The 21460-nt window shown below is 50.5% G+C and overlaps 1 protein-coding gene across 2 annotated transcripts in view; it reads right to left on the bottom strand.

Annotated features, from left to right (window-relative positions):
• Window positions 1–1426: 1426 nt before the first annotated feature.
• Window positions 1427–21460, bottom strand: part of adsl (adenylosuccinate lyase) — a 38315-nt gene continuing 18281 nt past the window's right edge. For both annotated transcript variants that reach the window (XM_070861552.1, XM_070861553.1), the window contains exons 5-13: window positions 20418–20589; window positions 19881–19927; window positions 12549–12639; window positions 11906–11975; window positions 11283–11430; window positions 10347–10437; window positions 9239–9328; window positions 8866–9042; window positions 1427–2120 (exon numbers count right to left, since the gene is read on the bottom strand). In XM_070861552.1, coding sequence (XP_070717653.1) covers window positions 2034–2120; window positions 8866–9042; window positions 9239–9328; window positions 10347–10437; window positions 11283–11430; window positions 11906–11975; window positions 12549–12639; window positions 19881–19927; window positions 20418–20589 — 973 coding nt within the window. In that variant the 3' untranslated portion in view covers window positions 1427–2033. The remainder of the gene's footprint in view (window positions 2121–8865; window positions 9043–9238; window positions 9329–10346; window positions 10438–11282; window positions 11431–11905; window positions 11976–12548; window positions 12640–19880; window positions 19928–20417; window positions 20590–21460) is intronic.

The following is a 21460-nucleotide window of genomic DNA, read 5'->3' as shown; positions in this document are numbered from 1 at the left end:
CCAACCCAATCCTGATCCCACACCCGCCCCAATCCCAGCCTAATCCCACACCCGCCCCAATCCCAGCCTATTCCCATTCCCAACCCAATCCTGATCCCAGCCTAATCCCATTCCCAACCCAATCCTGATCCCACGCCCGCCGACCCTAATCCGCATCCCATTTCATTCCGACCAATCCCAATCAGAATGAAACCCCAATGGAGAACACAGTTCAAGGGGCCGAAAGTGATGGCCTTACCGCCGACATTCCTCTCGGGGTTGCACTTGGTGTGGAGCGGGCAGGAGAGGGGGAAGAGAGAACGGCCAGGAAGCGCCCGCCCGCGATGCCAGATGGGAGCAGGCGGGAGTCGGCTCCAGCATGGGAAGGAGCGCCCCGATGAGGCTGATCGAACCCCCAAGGTAAGTTTAAAAAACTGAAGGTGGTTAGTGGACATGAATTTTTTCCCACAACGACTTACCTTACTGTGTTCCCCTCAACGTCTTCTGCATCATTTTTTCTCTCCAATCATTTTTATTTGAACATCTTCGACCCTCCGTGGGCCCGACCCCATCCTCTGCGGCGAGAGCCTTTCCTGCCGCGATTGGGAGCTGCTGCCCGCTCCCACCCAATGTGACGGTGTACGTCGCTCGTTTGCTGCCCTCCCACCTTTAAATTATTTTTCATCAATTTCCCGCCCGCGCTCTCGACGGCCATCGACAGGTTGGGTCCCTTGCCCGGAGTACTGCATAGAGTTCTGGTCGGCAGATTATAAAAAGGATATAGAAGCACGAGAGAGGGTGCAGAGAAGATTAACAAGAATGATACCAGAAATGCGAGGGTGTACATATCAGGAAAGGATGAACAGGCTGGGTCTCTTTTTTCGGTGACCTAATTGAGGTCTATAAAATTATGAAAAGTTTTGATAGAGTGGATACAGAGAGTGTTTCCACTTGTGGGGAAGAGCAAAACTAGAGGCCATCAATATAAGATCATCAACAAGAAAGCCAATGGGGAATTCAGGAGAAACGTCTTTACCCAGAGAGCGGTGAGAATGTGGAACTCTCTGCCACGGAGTGGCTGAGGCGAATAGTATCGATGCATTTTGGGGGAGGCTACTCAAGCATATAAGGGAGAAGGGAATGGAGGGGTATGCTGATAGATTTAGATGCGGAAAGACGGGAGGAGACTCGAGTGGAACATAAACTCCGGCATGGACTGGTTGGGCCGAATGGCCTGTTCCTGGGCCATATATCAGTCCCCATCCCAATATTGTCATCAAGTCATTGCGAGGGAAGAGCATATGTGAGTTTGAGTGGGTGGATTTACGGGGTGAGTTTACAGGTGGATCTAACAAGAGAAGCCCGAGTGATTTAACCTTTCCTGTTAATGAAAAAACTCGTTGGATGAACAATGTTAAACACATCAAAAGAAAAGCCATTCTGAAAATCAAAATCCAAAATATCTTTATTCAAAACACAAGCAATTTTTCAGGATGAGAGCGGCATTGAACCCCCGCTGGAGTGAAAAACTCGACCCCACAGTCATGGGCAGTGTTGTCGGATTAACTCACAATTGAAACAATAAAAGGATTTCATGACATGGTGTCTGAAGTGTAACACAGGGCAACACAGGTCATGTGATGCAGACTGTTTCTGGGTGTGACACCCTATGTTGGGCTGTTCCATAATTTTGAATGTTGGGGGGTGGGAATGTTGTTTGTATTGGGAAGTTTCGTTAATCACATTTCCACATGAACGTGGACTATAGCCTCATGGGGTTCACACGGAGCTGACACAGGCTTCCTGGCAGCTGCTGATTGTCTGCAGCTGCAGAGATGTTGCAGGATTCAGTGGACCCGACGAACATGTCCCTCTTATTTATCAAAACCCTGCTGTAGACAGTTAATGATCAACTGTTTCCAGTCAAACAGACGAGTCAGTTCCTCCTAATAAAAGCACAAATCACACAGGCACTCTGCTCCACGCGGCAGTCTGGGACATGCTTGAACCCGGTGTGAGGGTTCCGAATCGAGCGCTCTGTGGCTCAGAGATTCTCACAGCAACAGCTCAACCTTCACTTCCAGCTGACTCGCATAAGGCACCAGCATCGGCTGAACCTCCTGCTCCAGGAATCTTGTTACCTTTCAGGGCACAATTCAATATAAGTCAAAACTAACACACAATCAGTCTGAAGTTCACGCGCTCTCTGGAGATTAATATCCCTGTCGAAGAACCCAGCTCCCCCCTTACCCAGGAACAGACCGACATCTCACATGTTACAGGGGGGTTACAGCAAACGGTGCACCACAGGAAGGGCCAGACTGAGGAAAGGGCTGAATATCACAGTGACACGGAGTGGGGGTGTCGCAGCGAGGGGTCTATCGGAGGGTCACAATGGGGGGGGGAACACGGAGCGGGTCTCTCCGGAGGGGGGCGCGAGGCACATAAGAATTAGGAGCGGGAGTTCGCCATTCGGCCCCTCGAGCCTGCTCCACCATTCAATGAAATCATGGCTGATCATCGACCTCAACTACACTTTCCTGCACTGTCCCCATATCCCGTGATTCCCTTAATATCCAAAAATCTATCGATCTCTGTCTTGAATAAACTCAGAGCCTCCACAGCCCTCTGGGGTAGAGAATTCCAAAGATTCACCACCCTCTGAGTGAAGAAGTTCCTCCTCATCTCAGTCCTAAATGGCCAACCCCTTATTCTGAGACTGACCCCTGGTTCTAGACTCCCCAGCCCGGGGGGGAAACATCCTCCCTGCATCTACCGTCAAGCCCTGTAGGAATTTTGTATGTTTCATAACAACATAAACAGGAGCAGGAGTCGGCCATGTGGCCCCTCGAGCCTGCTCCGCCATTCAAGATCATGGCTGATCTGATCATGGACTCAGCTCCACTTCCCTGCCCGCTCCCCATAACCCTTCACTCCCTTATCGCTCAAACATCTGTCTATCTCCACCTTAAATATAATCAATGACCCAGCCTCCACAGCTCTCTGAGGCAGCGAATTCCACAGATTTACAACCCTCAGAGAAGAAATTTCTCCTCATCTCAGTTTTAAATGGGTGGCCCCTTATAAAATAAAAACTTTAACTTACCCTTTTTTCCGTTTGTCCAGCTCACCGCTGCCGGCAAGGTTTTCCTTGGCGATCATCGCGGGGCGCATTTCACGGCGTACGGGTCGGGTGAGACTGAAAACTCCAGCGGTATCACAATGCGAGCTGCTACACCTGGGCACAGCTCTCCCCGGTGGTGTTTAAGTGCCGCCACAAAAACCGACCCGAGGATCGCGACCGGGCGAACAGCGGAGGGTCAAAACGCGGCGAAAACCCGTTGCAAATCACTCAACAATCCAGTCCTTGGTACTCCATTATTTCAGGAGGTTTTCCGTGTCTACTTCCGTGAAGACAGACAGAGTATTGGTTTAATTTCTCTGCCATTTCCTTATTCCCCTTTAGGGGAAATCATGTTTGACAAATTTGCTGGAATTCTTTGAGGATGTAAAGAACAGGGTGGATAAAGGGGAACCAATGGATGTGGTGTATTTGGACTTCCAGAAGGCATTTCACAAGGTGACACATAAAAGGTTACTGCACAAGATCAAAGTTCACGGGGTTGGGGGTAATATATTAGCATGGATAGAGGATTGGCTAACTAACAGAAAACAGAGAGTCGGGATAAATGGTTCACTCTCCGGTTGGCAATCAGTAACTCGTCGGGTGCCGTGGGGATCAGTGCTGGGATCCCAACTATTTACAATCTATCGTAACGACTTGGCAGAAGGGACTGAGTGTAACATAGCCAAGTTTGCTGATGATACAAAGATGGGAGGAAAAGCAAAGTGTGAGGACACGAAAAAATCTGCAAAAGGACATAGGCAGGCTAAGTGAGTGGGCAAAAATTTGGCAGATAGAGTATAATGTTGGAAAGCGTGAGGTCATGCAATTTGGCAGAAAAAAAAAATCAAAGAGCAAGTTATTATTTCAATGGAGAAAGATTGCAAAGTGCCACAGTACAGCGAGACCTGGGGGTATTTGTGCATGAAACGCAAAAGGATAGTATGCAGGTACAGAAAGTGATCAGGATGGAATCTTGGCCTTTATTGCAAAGGGGATGGAGTATAAAAGCAGGGAAGTCTTGCTACAGTTATACAGGTTATTGGTGAGGCCACACCTCGAATATTGCGTGCAGTTTTGGTTTCCATATTTCCGAAAGGATATACTTGCTTTGGAGGCAGTTCAGAGAAGGTTCACTAGGTTGATTCTGGGGATGAGGAAAGGTTGAGTAGGTTGGCCCTCTACTGATTGGAATTCAGAAGAATGAGAGGTGATCTTATCGAAACATATAAGATTATGAGGGGGCTTGACAAGGTGGGTGGGTGCAGAGAGAATGTTTCCACTGATGGGGGAGACTAGAACTGGAGGGCATAATCTTACAATAAGGGGCCGCCCATTTAAAACAGAGATGAGGAGGAATTTCTTCTCTGAGGGTTGTAAATCTGTGGAATTCACTGCCTCAGAGAGCTGTGGAAGCTGGGACATTGAATAAATTTAAGACGAGATAGACAGTTTCTTAAATGATAAGGGAATAAGGGGTTATGGGGAGCGGGCAGGGAAGTGGAGCTGAGTCCATGATCGGATCAGCCATGATCTTATTTGGCGGAGCAGGCTCGAGCGGCTGTATGGCCTACTCCTGCTCCTATTTCTTATGTTCTTTATCATTTCTCCTGCCTCGGCCTGTACTTTCACTAATCTTTTTCATTTTACATTACAAATGGGTATGATTTGGTGGCCATTACTGAAACGTGGTTGCAGGGTGGCCAAGACTGGGAATTAAACATACAGGGGTATCTGACAATTCGGAAAGATAGACAAGAAGGGAAAGGAGGTGGGGTAGCTCTGTTAATAAAGGATGATATCAGGGCAGTTGTGAGAGACGATATTGGTTCTAATGAACAAAATGTTGAATCATTGTGGGTGGAGATTAGAGATAGTAAGGGGAAAAAGTCACTGGTGGGCGTAGTTTATAGGCCCCCAAATAATAACTTCATGACAATAATCAAGGGAATAATGGAGGTATGTGAAAAAGGAACGGCAGTAATCATGGGGGATTTTAACCTACATATCGATTGGTCAAATCAAATCGCACGGAGTAGCCTGGAGGAGGAATTCATAGAATGCATACGGGATTGTTTCTTAGAACAGTATGTTACAGAACCTATAAGGGAGCAAGCTATCTTAGATCTGGTCCTGTGTAATGAGACAGGAATAATAAACGATCTCCTAGAAAAAGATCCTCTCGGAATGAGTGATCAGTCTGGTTGAATTTGTAATACAGATTGAGGGTGAGGAAGTAGTGTCTCAAACAAGCGTACCATGCTTAAACAAAGGGGACTACAGTGGGATGAGGGCAGAGTTGGCTAAAATAGACTGGGAACACATACTAAACAGTGACACAATTGAGGAACAGTGGAGGACTTTTAAGGAGCTCTTTCATATATTCCAGTGAAAAAGAAGGGCGGTAAGAGAAGGGATAACCAGCCGTGGATAACCAAGGATATAAAGGAGAGTATCAAATTAAAAACCAATGCGTATAAGGTGGCCAAGGTTAGTGGGAAACTAGCAGACTTGGAAAATTTTAAACGACAGCAAAGAATGACTAAGAAAGCAATAAAGAAAGGAAAGATAGATTACGAAAGTAAACTTGCGCAAAACATAAAAAGATAGAAAAAGCTTTTACCGATATATAAAACGGAAAAGAGTGACTAAAGTTGGTCCCTTAGAAGATGAGAAGGGGGATTTAATAATGGGAAATGTGGAAATGGCTGAGACCTTAAACAATTATTTTGCTTCGGTCTTCACAGTGGAAGACACAAAAACCATGCCAAAAATTATTGGTCACGGGAGTGTGGAAAGGGAGGACCTTGAGATAATCACTATCACTAGGGGGGGTAGTGCTGGACAGGCTAATGGGACTCAAGGTAGACAAGTCCCCTGGTCCTAATGAAATGCATCCCAAGGTATTAAAAGAGATGGCGGAAGTTATAGCAGATGCATTCGTTATAATCTACCAAAATTCTCTGCACTCTGGAGAGGTACCATCGGATTGGAAAGCAGCTAATGTAACGCCTCTGTTTAAAAAAGGGGACAGACAAAAGGCAGGTAACTATAGGCCGAAGACGCAACATGGATTCATGAAGGGGAAATCATGTTTAACTAATTTACTGGAATTCTTTGAGGATATAACGAGCATGGTGGATAGAGGTGTACCGATGGATGTGGTGTATTTAGATTTCCAAAAGGCATTCCATAAGGTGCCACACAAAAGGTTACTGTAGAAGATAAAGGTACGCGGAGTCAGAGGAAATGTATTAGCATGGATCGAGAATTGGCTGGCTAACAGAAAGCAAAGAGTCGGGATAAATGGGTCTTTTTCGGGTTGGAAATCGGTGGTTAGTGGTGTGCCACAGGGATCGGTGCTGGGACCACAACTGTTTGCAATATACATAGATGGCCTGTAAGAGGGGACGGAGTGTAGTGTAACAAAATTTGCAGATGACACAAAGATTAGTGGGAAAGCGGGTTGTGTAGAGGACACAGAGAGGCTGCAAAGAGATTTAGATAGGTTAAGCGAATGGGCCAAGGTTTGGCAGATGGAATGCAATGTCGGAAAATGTGAGGTCATCCACCTTGGAAAAAAAAACAGTAAAGGGAATATTATTTGAATGGGGAGAAATTACAACATGCTGCGGTGCAGAGGGACCTGGGGATCCTTGTGCATGAATCCCAAAAAGTTAGTTTGCAGGTGCAGCAGGTAATCAGGAAGGCGAATGGGAATGTTGGCCTTCATTGCGAGAGGGATGGAGTACAAAAGCAGGGAGGTCCTGCTGCAACTGTACAGGGTATTGGTGAGGCCGCATCTGGAATACTGCGTGCAGTTTTGGTCACCTTACTTAAGGAAGGATATACTAGCTTTGGAGGGTGTAGAGAGACGATTCACTAGGCTGATTCCGGAGATGAGGGGGTTACCTTATGATGATAGATTGAGTAGACTGGGTCTTTACTCCTTGGAGTTCAGAAGGATGAGGCGTGATCTTATAGAAACATTTAAAATAATGAAAGGGATAGACAAGATAGAGGCAGAGAGGTTGTTTCCACTGGTAGGGGAGACTAGAACTAGGGGGCACAGCCTCAAAATACGGGGGAGCCAATTTAAAACCGAGTTGAGAAGGAATTGCTTCTCCCAGAGGGTTGTGAATCTGTGGAATTCTCTGCCCAAGGAAGCAGTTGAGGCTAGCTCATTGAATGTATTCAAATCACAGATAGATAGATTTTTAACCAATAAGGGAATTAAGGGTTATGGGGAGCGGGCGGGTAAGTGGAGCTGAGTCCACGGCCAGATCAGCCATGACCTTGTTGAATGGCGGAGCAGGCTCGAGGGACTAGATGGCCTGCTTCTGTTCCTAATTCTTATGTTCTTATACCTATAAAAGCTTTTACAGTCTGTTTTTATGTATCTCGCTAGTTTACTCTAATATTCTATTTTCCTTTCTTAATCAATTTCTTGGTCCTCCTTTGCTGAATTCTAAAACCCTCCGAATCCTCAGGCTTACTGCTCTTTTTGACAATATTATAAGCCTCTTCCTTTGATCTAATACTATCTTTAACTTCTCTTGTTAACCACGGTTGGACCACTTTTCCTGTGGGTTTTTGTGCCTTAAAGGAAAGTATGTTTGTTGTAAATTCTGTATTAATTCTTTAAATGCTTTCTCTCTATTGTGTTTATCCCATCTTTTATTATCAGGGCTACCTCTCCCCCTTTTCCTTTTTGCCTATCTCTTCTAAAAGTTAAGTATCCTGGAATATTTAGTTCCCAACCTTGGCCACTTTGCAACCACGTCTCCGCAATGGCTATTGACCAAACCTATTAATTTCTATCTGCGCTATTAATTCATCTATTTTGTTGCGAATGCTTCACACATTCAGATATAGTGCCTTTAGCTTTGACTTCAACTATTTTTCCCTGATGTCACCTCAGTCACTGATGCCCTATTACCTTTGTTATTCCTGACCCACACTGCTTATTTTTACCCAAAACTTTGCCTTGACATTTCCCGAGATTGTGTTAAATTTACACTTTCCTGAATCCTGCCACCCCACCGGAGAGGGCCGTGGGGCACACGCCTGTGTTCCAGTGAGGGCCGTGGGGCACACGCCTGTGTTCCAGTGAGGGCTGTGGGGCACACGCCTGTGTTCCAGTGAGGGCTGTAGGGCACACGCCAGTGTTTCAGTGAGGGCCGTGGGGCACACGCCTGTGTTCCAGTGAGGGCTGTAGGGCACACGCCTGTGTTCCAGTGAGGGCCGTGGGGCACACGCCTGTGTTCCAGTGAGGGCTGTGGGGCACACGCCTGTGTTCCAGTGAGGGCCGTGGGGCACACGCCTGTGTTCCAGTGAGGGCTGTGGGGCACACGCCTGTGTTCCAATGAGGGCTGTAGGGCACATGCCTGTGTTCCAGTGAGGGCCGTGGGGCACACGCCTGTGTTCCAGTGAGGGCCGTGGGGCACACGCCTGTGTTCCAGTGAGGGCTGTGGGGCACACGCCTGTGTTCCAGTGAGGGCTGTGGGGCACACGCCAGTGTTCCAGTGAGGGCTGTGGGGCACACGCCAGTGTTTCAGTGAGGGCTGTGGGGCACTTGCCTGTGTTCCAGTGAGGGCCGTGGGGCAGTGTTACTCTGTGCCACAAATGATCATCTCGCAGTGACTCAGTTCCAAGCCCACCGTGTGTCAGGTGTCCCATGTCATATGTGTGTGTCCCCCCACCCCCGCTGCGTGTCTCTCCTCTCCCCCGACGTGTGTCCCGGGCCCCCGTCTCGCTCTCACCTGCTGTGGGGCACAGCCAATGAAGGACTTGGGGTTCAGCAGTGCCTGGAGCTGCCCGTGGATCGGGCTGAAGTAGGGGTCCTCCCTAATTCTGCTGATCAGATCGTTGTCACCTCCCTCCTGTTTGACCACGGCAGCGGCCTGCTGAGAGAGCACACGGATTCGCTCGTGGCAATCCTGTGGGAAACGGGAAGGAAATGAATTCCATGCCAAGCCCAGAAACAAGGGGGCGAGCCCCTCAGACACAAGGGGGGGGGGCGCAACGACCCCTCCCCCTCCCCCAGACACAAGGGGGAGCAACTCGTTCCCATCCCCCTCCCCCCCAGACACAAGGGGGAGGCGACAGGATCTAACCCGCAATGCCAGCACTGACCTGTCTGTTTTCCCCAGCCTTCACCATTGCCATGATGATGTTTTCTGTCGCCATGAATGGCAGCTCCTGACGAATGTGGCGCTCAATCACCTGGAACAGATAGGAACAAAACCGAGTGAGCGGGAGGAGGGGTGGGGGGGATAAAAGAGGGTGAGCGGGAGGAGAAGGAGCAGGAGAAAGCGAGCGTGGGGAGACGAGGGAGACAGAGAACGAGGGTGGGGCGGGGAGAGAGGGCACACGCCGGGAAGGGGGGGGGGGGGGGGGGCGGGCGAGTGAGCGACGGGGGGGGGGGGGGGGGGGGGGCGGCGGGCGGGCGAGCAACCGGGGGTGGGGGGGCGAGCGAGCGACGGGTGGGGGGCGGCGGGCGAGCGAGCGACGGGTGGGCGAGCGACGGGGGGGGGGGGGGGGGGGGGCGGGCGAGCGAGCGACGGGGGGGGGGCAGGCGAGCGGCGGTGGGGGGGGGGGCGAGCGAGCGACGGGGGGGGCGTGCGAGCGAGCGACGGGCGGGCGAGCGAGCGACGGGGTGGGGAGGGGCGGGCGAGCGAGCGACGGGGGGGGGGGGATGGGCAGGTGAACGAGCGACGGGGTGGGGGGGGGGGCGAGCGAGCGACGGGGTGGGGAGGGGCGGGCGAGCGAGCGACGGGGTGGGGATGGGCAGGTGAACGAGCGACGGGGTGGGGAGGGGCGGGCGAGCTAGCGACGGGGTGGGGAGGGGCAGGCGAGCGAGCGACGGGGTGGGGAGGGGCAGGCGAGCGAGCGACGGGGGGGGGGGATGGGCAGGTGAACGAGCGACGGGGTGGGGAGGGGCGGGCGAGCTAGCGACGGGGTGGGGAGGGGCGGGCGAGCGAGCGACGGGGTGGGGAGGGGCGGGTGAGCTAGCGACGGGGTGGGGAGGGGCGGGCGAGCTAGCGACGGGGTGGGGAGGGGCGGGCGAGCTAGCGACGGGGGGAGGGAGCCGAGCGAGCAGAGTGTAACTGCAGAGCCCCAGTGCCTGGGCCCAGTGCGATTACAGGCTCCCCCATGCCCTGTCACTGCTCTATAAATACATCAGTCGAGATCGGCTGCACCATATTAACCAATCTCCCCATATCCCTCACAAGGCTCCTACCTTTGGGTACACGACCAGCCCCTCAGTGATGTTCTGGAGCGTGCTCAGGATAATATCGGCAGTGAGGAATGACTCCGGGAGACAGATGCGTCTGCAGAGAGAGAAAGCGAGCGAGGGAGAGCAAGAGAGAGAGAGAGAGAGAGAAAATAGGCGGGTGACTAAAAGCTCCGTACACAGTGCAGTGTTGGACCAATCAGCTCAGTCAGTGTAGTAGCACACCGTGTCGGGTTTCTCAATCCCACCCACACTGACAGCAGGAAGTCCCCCTCCCCGCTGCGGTTCCTTCGGCGATGGAGCCAGAACACCGAGCTTGGCCAAGCTGGCTGTCTCAGCAGCAACACATTGTCGCACCAGTGGGGGCGGCGATCCCTCACGTGTGCGCCATGAATGTGAGTGCAGTCTATTCAACAGTGCGAGGCATCACCGTAGAGCCTGAACAGGTCACATGCAACATCCCACACTGGGCAGTGATCAGGTGAAGGAAACCAGGGAGAGTCCAGCACCTTCACCCAGTGATACTGAGTCCAATGGTAGAGAGCAGGCAGCGCAGCAAAGAGTGGGGAGGAGGGTCAGCTCGGGAACCTCCTCATTGCTGGCACCAACCTACGAGGGGGTTTACCCCGGTTTTGGGCGGGGGGAGGTTACCCCGGGTTTTGCGGGGGGGAGGTTATCCCGGGTTTGGGGGGGGGGGGGGGGAAATCATTCCACTGGGTTTGGTGAGGGGGGGGGTGAATTATTACCCCGAGGGAGTAGGGAGAGATTTACCCCGGGCTTAGAGCGAGAAGGTGTGTGTGGGGGGGGGGGGGGGGGGGGGAATTAACCTCCCCCCTTCTCCAGCTCCACGGGTCAGTCTGCTTTCCCGTCAAGTATTGAAGCAATCAACGCGGTGTCGGGGGCACGGTGAGCTTCCGCGGTTTGCGAGACCCAGCAGGTTACCTGTTGGCGCTGTCGTCCAGTGTGCGCTCAAACCACTGCACGGCCGCAGTATGCAACGGGTCCAGGACCAGGGCCATGAGGTGTCGGGCCAGACTGCAACAACGCTCACTGCGCATCGGGTTCCTCTTGTAGGGCATCGCACTGGATCCTGTAAACAGCACACAGAGGGCAGAGTCAGGGCAGGTGGGGGGGCGGGGGGGCGAGCCCAGACATCCTGAAACAAGCAGAGCAGCGAGCTGATCTTGGATGATCACAGCGTCAGCTTTATCGACCTCAATCACCTCGAAGGACAAGGGCAGCAGGCGCATAGGAACACCACCACCTCCATGTTCCCCTCCATCCTGACTTGGAAATATATCGGCCGTTCCTTCATCGTCGCTGGGTCACAATCCTGGAACTCCCTCCCTAACCCAGCACTGTGGGAGCACCTTCACCACACGGACTGCAGCGGTTTAATAAAGCGGCTCACCACCACCTTCTCAAGGGCAATAAATCGTGGTCTTACCCGCGACGCCCACATTCTGAGAATTAATACAAAACCCCCTCCCCTCGAGGATGATGTCACCCCTCTCCCGCCACAGCCTGACCCGCGGAGGTTGCCTGGCCCCTTCTACTCTACTCACCAATCTGATCTTTCTCAAAGGGCTCTTCGATCTCCTTCAGATTTGCCAGAAGACGGATATCGGTGCAGATCTGAGAGAAATACAGGTTTGGATTATTGGCCACACCAACAGTGCTGACTGAGGCCACTCCCCCCCCACGTACCCGCTCCCCCCACATGCCCGCCCTCTACCCCCCGTGCCCGCCCAGCCACCCCCCCCCCCCCAACCCCAGTCTGACATATGTCTGAAATCCCCCCCAGCCCCTATACAACTAGTTCAGCTGTTGAAGTGGGCCACCTCAGCTCTGCTCCCAGGTTAGCATAATCCACGCGGAGCCCAGCTACTGCTTCACTCCCCAGCCCACACCGATTCTGTGCCAGACGGCAGGGGACACTGGAACTCTCCTCCGGACTCCTGCGGTCAAACCGGGCTCCACGGTGAGCAGACGCCAACAAAACTAACACTTCCCATGTCGTCGAAACTGCCTGCAGCAAGGACACTTTCACACTCTCCCCACTCCTCAAAATCCAGCCCTGCAACTCCACATCAATTGAGAATTCTGCTTATTTATTTTTCCAGTGTCCATTACAGTTATTGTCATTTTCTTCAACTCTCAGCAACCTTCCCGCCTGCCCCCACCCACCCACCAGGTCACTTCCCTGACCTTGTGAATGGTTGCTCCAAGGCTCGAGAGCACAGCCAGTGAGTCAATGTCCACTTTGCGACTGTACGTCTGTCCAGTCACCATGTAGGTTCTGAGGGTAAAACACACACATTTCAACACAGGCCCCGCCCACCAGCCCACAACACTGCGGTACTGAGCGTGGATAGAGGGGAGACGGGGGGGCCGACTGATCCCGGGGGGGGGGGGGGGGGGGGGGCGGGGGGCACTGATCACACTTTAAACTGATGAAGGGGTTGTGGAAGGATTCAGGAAAGAGTCAATTTAAAAGCAGCAAGAGAATAGCCACGGCTCGCAAGCAGAGCAGAGTTTCGGGTTACAAGAAGCTGAGTGGGTCAGGAAGCGACAAAGAGAGTTAACAAAGGTAACTGGGCATCACTGACTGAGGTGACATCAGGGGAAGAGAAAAAAGCCAAAGCTAAAGGCACTATATCTGAATGCACTTGTGCATGAAACACAAAAGGATAGTATGCAGGTACAGCAAGTGATCAGAAAGGCCAATGGAATCTTGGCCTTTATTGCAAAGGGGATGGAGTATAAAAGCAGGGAAGTCTTGCTACAGTTATACAGGGTATTGGTGAGGCCACACCTGGAATACTGCGTGCAGTTTTGGTTTCCATATTTACGAAAGGATATACTTGCTTTGGAGGCAGTTCAGAGAAGGTTCACTCGGTTGATTCCGGAGATGAGGGGGTTGACTTATGAGGAAAGGTTGAGTAGATTGGGCCTCTACTCATTGGAATTCAGAAGAATGAGAGGTGATCTTATCGAAACGTATAAGATTATGAGGGGGCTTGACAAGATGGATGCAGAGAGGATGTTTCCACTGATAGGGGAGACTGGAATTAGAGGGCATAATCTTAGAATAAGGAGCCGCCCATTTAAAACTGAGATGAGGAGGAATTTCTTCTCTGAGGGTTGTAAATCTGTGGAATTCGCTGCCTCAGAGAGCTGTGGAAGCTGGGACATTGAATAAATTTAAGACAGAAATAAGCAGTTTCTTAAACGATAAGGGGTTATGGGGAGCGGGCAGGGAAGTGGAGCTGAGTCCATGATCGGATCAGCCATGATTGTATTGAATGGCGGAGCAGGCTCGAGGGGCCGTATGGCCTACTCCTGCTCCTATTTCTAATGTTCTTATTCACAACAAAATAGATGAATTAATAGCGCAGATAGAAATGAATAGGTTTGATCAATAGCCATTACGGAGACATGGTTGCTAAGTGGCCAAGGTTGGGAACTAAATATTCCAGGATACTTAACTTTGAGAAGAGATAGGCAAAATGGAAAAGGAGGGGTAGCCTGATAATAAAGGGTGGGATAAAGGCAGTGGATCAAGGAGTGGAATCAGTTTGGGTGGAGCTAAGAAACAGCAAGGGGTAGAAAACATTGGTGGGAGTTGTTTATAGGCCCCAAACAGTCGTGGCAATGTAGGGCACAGTCTCAATCAGGAAATTACAGTTGCATAACAAGGGTAATACAATAATCATGGGGGACTTTAATCTACATATAGACTGAGCAAACCTAATTTGCAGTAATAGTGTGGAGTGAATTCATGGAATGTATACACGATGGTTTTCTAGATCAGTATGTTGAGGAACCAACTAGAGAACAAGCTATATTCTAGATCTAGTATTGTGCAATGAGAAAGGGTTAATCAATAACCTTGTAGTAAAGGGGCCTTTAGGGACGAGTGACCATAATGATAGAATTTTATATCATGTTTGAAAGTGATTTAGTTAAATCCGAAACAAGGGTCTTAAATCTAAAGAAAGCAAACTACATAGGGATGAGGGGAGAGTTGGCTAAGGTAGATTGGGAAACTATATTAAAAGGTATGACGGTAGACAAGCAATGGCTAGTATTTAAAGAATTAATACATCATTTACAACAAATATATATTCCTTTAAGGCACAAAAACCTTACAGGAAAAATAACTAACAAGAGAAGTTAAAGATAGTATTAGATCAGAGGAAGAGGCTTATAATGTTGCCAAAAAGAGCAGGAAGCCCAAGGATTCGGAGGGTTTTTAGAATTCAGCAAAGGGGGACCAAGAAATTGATAAAGAAAGGAAAAATAGAATATTAGAGTAAACTAGCGAGACATAAAAACAGACTGTAAAAGCTTCTATAGGTGTGCAAAATGGAAAAGATTTAGGGAAAGTAAATGTGGATCCCCTACAGGCTGAGACAGGAGAAATTATAATGGGGAATAAGGAAATGGCACAGAAATTAAACAAATACTTTGTGTCTGTCTTCACAAAAGACACGAAAAACCTCCCGGAAATAGTGGAGTATCAGGGGTCTCGTGAGAATGAGGAACTGAAAGAAATTAGTAAAAAAAGAGTGCTGGAGAAATGAATGGGACTGAAAGCTGATAAATCCCCTGGACCTGATGGCCTGCATCCTAGGGTCTTGAAAGAGGTGGCTACAGAGATAGTGGATGCATTGGTTGTCATCTTCCAAAATTCCATAGATTCTACAACAGTTCCCACAGATTGGAAGGTTATAAATGTAACCATGCTATTTAAGAAAGGAGGGAGAGAGAAAATTGGGAACTACAGACCAGTTAGCCTGACATTAGTAGGGAAAATGCTCGAATCTGTTATTAAGGACGTGGTAACTGGGCACTTAGAAAAGAGTAATAGGACTGAGCAGAGTCAACATGGATTTATGAAAGGGAAATCATGTTTGACAAATCTGTTGAGTTTTTTGAGGTTGTAACTTAGAATAGATAAGGAGGTATAGTGTATTTGGATTTTCAGAAGGCATTCGATACGTTGCCACACAAGAGGTTATTTATCGAAATCAGGACTCATGGTGCAAGATTTTCCATGTTTTGTGCATGCTTAACGCTCACTTAGCGTCCATTTTACCGCTGAAATGACGTATAACGCCCATATAGCCATAAAATGGAAACTGACGGGCATTTTTCGGACTCTTATCACCGAGCGTTACTTTCCCCTACTTATGGCGGGAAAAAATACCACCCGCCCTCTTTTTTGGAGCAGAATCATCAGAACGGGCGAAATTAACGCCCATAATATTGCCAGTGTTACGTTTCCACACGGAATTAACGCCGAGATTCAATGATACCGCCCGCCCACTTTTTTTTGTCCTAAAGATCACATTTGCCGAAACTAACGGCCAGATCATCGCCCAGCATTACTTTCACCACCTCGCACACATATCGCCCACAATATCGCTCGCCCAAAAAACCACCCGGAAAAAGTGGAACTAACCGGAACTACTCACAGCGTTATGGACACCATGTTCTACATCACATGTCGCATCATTTAAAAGGCTGCTCTGCTTCAACCTCGGGGGAGTTCGTATATACTCTGGAGGTGATGTGAACATCTGTACAAACATCTTTACCATACTGCGAATGATTGGAATTTAATAGGTGTCTTCGACGAGACATTCATTGTTTGTGACCAATCGGTGGAAACAGAGGGCTATTGATGATCAATTACATGCTGCAGACTCGAGATGGCTGAAGGTACTCTCCACAGCATTATGCGCCCAATGTAAGACATGCCAGACTGATGAGGAGGACCAGACGTTACACCCCCCGCAAGTACAGGGAAAAGCATTCTTACCTCGACTTGCCCGACACCACCTGCCTTCGGAGACTGCGCTTCCACAAAGAGGTTATCACTGAGATATGCCAGCTCATAAGGGGAGATCTGCAGCCTGCCTGCACCATCAGTACTGCAGTCGAGGTCAAAGTCACCGCAGCACTGTCATTCTACGCATCGTGTTATTTTCAGGCGACATTTGCGGGCATTTGCAGCATGCCGCACATTGCTGCATTGGACAGGTCACTGAAGCCCTGTCCGCACCAAGGAGGCACAGCATGAGAGGGCTTTCGGATTCTCCAGAATTGCAAACTTCCCCAAGGTGCAGGGAGCATAGACTGACCGCACATCGCCATGCGGGCACCTTTTCAGGATGCAGAGGTTTTCAGGAACCGCAAGGGATTCCACTCCCTGAATGTCCAACTCATTGTCGACCACCAGCAAATTATAATGACAGTGAATGCTAAATTTCCGGGCAGCATCCATGATGCTCACATCCTGTGTGAGAGCACTGTATCTGACTTGTTTAACAATCAGCCACAAGGTCAATGCTGGATGCTTGGTGACAAAGGATATGGCCTCGCCACCTGGCTGATGACCCCCCTGCGTGACACCCACACTGAAGCCGAGAGGCGATACAACGAGAGCCACAGAACCACTCGCAATATCATGGAGAAAACCATTGGAGTGCTGAAGCAGCGCTTTATATGCCTGGACCACTCAGGAGGCAAGCTCCAATACCACCCTGAGCAGGTAGCTCAATTCATGGTGGTGTGCTCCATGCTGCACAACTTGGCTATCAGGAGGGGACAAGAATTGCCTTAAGAGTCTGACAATCCACCTCACCAGAGGGGGGGGGGGGGGGGGGGGGAGGGGGAAGAGGAAGATGAGGAGGCGGACGCTGACATCGGCCCAGACAATCAGGCTGACGCTGAAGCCATGCCCCTGCCCCCCTGTAGACTGCATGAAAGGGCCCATGGTAGCATGATCGCTACAAGAGTCTTACGTCAGGAGCTCATCAATGATCGCTTTGCCTGAAAGAACTTTGCTGTTATTTACAAGAGTGTGCAGATCATACATCAATGGTGGGCATCACCTTTGTGACAGTTAAAGTTTAAGTTGATTGAAGTTAAGTGTAATTATACCCTTTAATGTTAAGGAATCACCAGCGTGTAACAGTGCAGCTATCTGAACCAATGCACAACAAAGTTTTGTTAAATAAAAAACATTTCAACCGAACATTTGTCTGAAATCATCAGTATTTCTGTAAAAACCAACCCTCCACCCCCCGCTTCTCCTCCTCACCTCTACCCCTTCCCCTTCTGACTGCAAGCTGCCTGGCCGAGAAGTTCCTCAGGCGATGCTTCATTGGCGGGGGGGGGGGGCGGTGATAGCCGAACCGCTGCTTGGATGGATACGGGAGAGGACGGTCCCGAGGTAGGAACGTGCTCCAAGCTAGAAGCAAGATGTTGCTCCTGGCTCTCGTGTAGTTGACAATGGGGGTGCGGCACCTTGGGGCGCAATGCGGTGCTCCGGGACCACTGGGAGCCCTCTGCCACCAATGTTCCTGGCTACCAGCTCCAGGGCCTCCTTCATCCCTTCCATGTTATGTATTATTTGTTGGCCAAAAACTCAGGGCCGACTATGTTCTTGATGCTGGTGAATCTCCCTCGTGCCTCCCACAACAGCCAGACAAGCACACACCACACCCACACACTCTTTCAGTCCCTCTCAGCCCCCTCTGTCTCCTCTCCTGCGCATGTCATGATGACCCTTGACCTCCTGAATCGCAGTAATCGAGCGTTGCCATGCCGTTGCTAAGGACGGCGACACTTTACGGCAGAAGGTCAGAGATTTAACGCTAACGCCCATTTCATATCGCTTGCGGTTACGCCCAATTTCAAAAATGGAAACTAGATGCTGAGAGAATGGTCGAGAAGCCAGCGATCTGAAAACCTATTTTTCCTGCTCACGCCGGAGTGTAAAATCTAGCCCATGGGATTGGGACTAATAGACTAGCATGGATTGAGAATTCGTTAACGATCAGAAAACAGAATAGAAATAAATGGGTCATTTTGGGTTTGGCAGGCTGTAACTCGTGGGGTGCCACAAGGATCGGTGCTTGGGCCCCAGCTAGTCACAATCTATATCAATGTTTTGGATGAGGGGACCAAATGTAATATGTAAGTTTGCTGATGATACAAAGCTAGGTGGGAATGTAAGTTGCGAGGAGGATGCAAAGAGGCTTCAAGGGGATATAGACAGGCTACGTGAGTGGGCAAGAACATGGCAAATGTAATATATGGAGAAATGTGAAGTTATCCACTTTGATAGGAAAAATAGAACAGGAAAATATTTTTTAAATGCTGAGAGATTGGGAAATGTTGGTGTTCAGGGGGACCTGGGTGTCCTTGTACACCAATCACTGAAAGTTAACATGCAGGTACAGCAAGCAATTAAGAAAGCCTTTATTACAAGAGGATTTGTGTATAAGAGTAAAGACGTCTTACTGCAATTATATAGGGCCCTGGTGAGACCACACCTGGTGTATTGTGTACAGTTCTGGTCTCTTTACCCAAGGAAGGATATACAGGTACAACGTCCCGAATCCGGAACTCCCAAAATCAGAATAGTCTGAAAACCGGATATTTTGCGCATCATGGATGGAGTTGTCCGGAATCCAGAATTATTCTCTGGGATCCGGAATTCTCCAAAAAACAGACATTTTGAGGTGGCCAAGATGGCGATATCGGGCAGCGAGGGACGAGGAAATGGAGGGCTGCGGGCGGCGGGAATGTAGGGTGTAGAGGGGATGAGCGAGTGATGGAAATTCAGCAGCTCACACAGCCCACCAACGGTCCGCACTCACCCAGGGACCCGCTCATCGATGACTAGCCACCGCGCTCACTGTTCCGACCTGGAGGGGGTTGAGCGATCACTGGGGTCGGGACTCCTTCCTCTCGGCTCCGGATAGCCGAGCACCAGTGCGAGCGGCAAGGTCCGAAATACCGGCACGGATTCGGTCAAGGATTCCGGATTTTCTTGTCTGAAATCCAGAAAAACCCCACATCCAGCACGGACTCGGTCCCGAGGATTATGGACATTGTACCTGTACTTGCCATTGAGGGAGCGCAACAAAGGTTCACCAAACTGATTACTGGAATGGGGGGATTGTCCTACGAGGAGAGATTGAGTAGACTAGGCCTATATTCTCTAAAGTTTAGAAGAATAAGAGGTGATCACATTGAAACATACAAAATTCCTACAGGGCTTGACAGGGTAGATGCAGGGAGAATGTTTCCCCGGGCTGGGGAGTCGAGAACCAGGGGTCAGAGTCTCAGGATAAACAGTCGGCCATTTAGGACTGAGATGCGGAGAAACTTCTTCACTCAGAGGGTGGTGAATCTCAGGAATTGTCTGCCCCAGAGGGCTGTGGCGGCTCAGTCGTTGAGTATATTCAAGACAGAGATCGATAGATTTTGGGATATTAAGGGAATCAAGAGATATGGGGATAGTGCGGGAAAGTGGAGTTGAGGTAAAAGATCAGCCATGATCTCATTGAACGGCGGAGCAAGCTAGAGGGACCGAATAACTGACTCCTGCGCGTAATTCTTACATTATGTTCACACGGGGCGGGGGATGGGAAGAATGGAATCACTGATCACACTGGAGGAGGGGGGGTGGGGGAGGAGGGGGGGGAGAACCGATTTAGTGATCACACAGATCATACTCACTGCTTAAATCCTGCCATTTCAGTCACCAGTCGATCGAGCTCTTCAACCTGAGAGAAAGGGAGGCAGAGAGAGCATGAGAGCAGCAATGCAGAGTGTGAGAGAGCGAACAGTGGGAGGTTGTAGAGGGAACACGGCTGCAAGTGAAAGAACCAGCAGCGTAACAGCAACCAAAACTGCAGCATGAGTGAGAATGGAGGCACATACCGGAGAGATAGAGGAGGGGGCGGGGGCGGGGGCGGCGAGTGCGGGCGTGAGGGGAGGGCGCGGGCAGGTGGGAGAGCTCGAGTGGGTGGGGAGCATGGGAGGGCGGGGAGCGCGCGGGCGGGCGGGGAGCGCGGGAGATCGCGGGCGGGGAGCGCGCGGACGGGCGGGGAGCGCGCGGACGGGCGGGGAGCGCGCGGACGGGCGGGGAGCGCGGACGGGCGGGAGAGCGTGGGCGGGGAGCGGGGTGGGGTATGAGGATTCCCGTTGCTATTTATGAAGCGACGCTTGGTGATAAATGTGCTGCCCGTTCCCACAGTAGCTGGCACCACTCACCTTGCCATGGTCGCCCTCGAAGAGCTGCAGGAAGCTGGCCTGAGTGCCCGTCGTCCCCTTCACTCCCCGGAACCGCAGCTCACTGCGGCCACGCTCGATGTTCCTCAGGTCCATGCACAGATCCTGGAGCCAGAGACAACAGCGCTTCCCCACCGTGGTCAGCTGGGCCGGTCTAGCCAATCACAGCACACAATCCACTCAACAAACCAATCAGAGTACAGAATCCCCTGACGGAGGAAATCACAATGCAGGAATCCTTGAACGAGACAATCACAGCACAGACTGCTGATGGCAATGTGAGCAGTGGGATGGGGGAGGGGGGTGGAGGGGGAACTGGGGCCGGAGGAGGTGCTCCTTGTTGCCTTTAACACTGGTGGTGCTTTGTACAAGCTCCAAGCAGTAAATATTTTAACCTAGCAACCTAGAACTAATACTTTATTAAATTAATAATTAAAACTAGTTACATTAATTAGTTTAAAAAAACTAAAAATAAACACCGCGGCTGACCCCCCCCCCCCCCTCCCCGCGGAACGACCCTTCCCCCTCCCCCTCCCCTACTTAAAACTGCAATGAAATATATAAAAGAAGGTGAGATAGAGATTGCCGTGCAGGGGTGTGCTTATCTGCAGTTTGAGGAGAGCAGCGTGATCCCAGGCAACCTCAGCTGCAGTAAGTGACTGCACCTCGAGGAACTCCGGCTCAGAGTTGTGCTGCGACATTCAAACACTGGGATGTATTGGGGAGGGGGAGGGTTACCTGGACATTTTCACTCTGCAGGCAGTCACACCCATTAGGTTAGGTCGTGGTTTACATTTGGTTCGTGATTCATTTTGGTAGGAAGCATGAGGAGAGGCAATATAAACTGAAGGCTACAATTCTAAAGGGATAGGTGCACAAATTGTTGAAGATGGCGCCTTTATAAAACATTAGTTCAGCCTCAACTGGAGGATTGTGTCCAATTCTGGCCACCGCACTTTAGGAAGGATGTGAAGGCCTTAGAGAGGGTGCAGAAAAGCTTTACGAGAATGATTCCAGGGATGAGG

This window comes from Pristiophorus japonicus, chromosome 19 (assembly GCF_044704955.1).
Source record: "Pristiophorus japonicus isolate sPriJap1 chromosome 19, sPriJap1.hap1, whole genome shotgun sequence".
NCBI lineage: Eukaryota > Metazoa > Chordata > Chondrichthyes > Pristiophoridae > Pristiophorus > Pristiophorus japonicus.
This window is presented reverse-complemented; position numbering and strand designations above follow the sequence as displayed.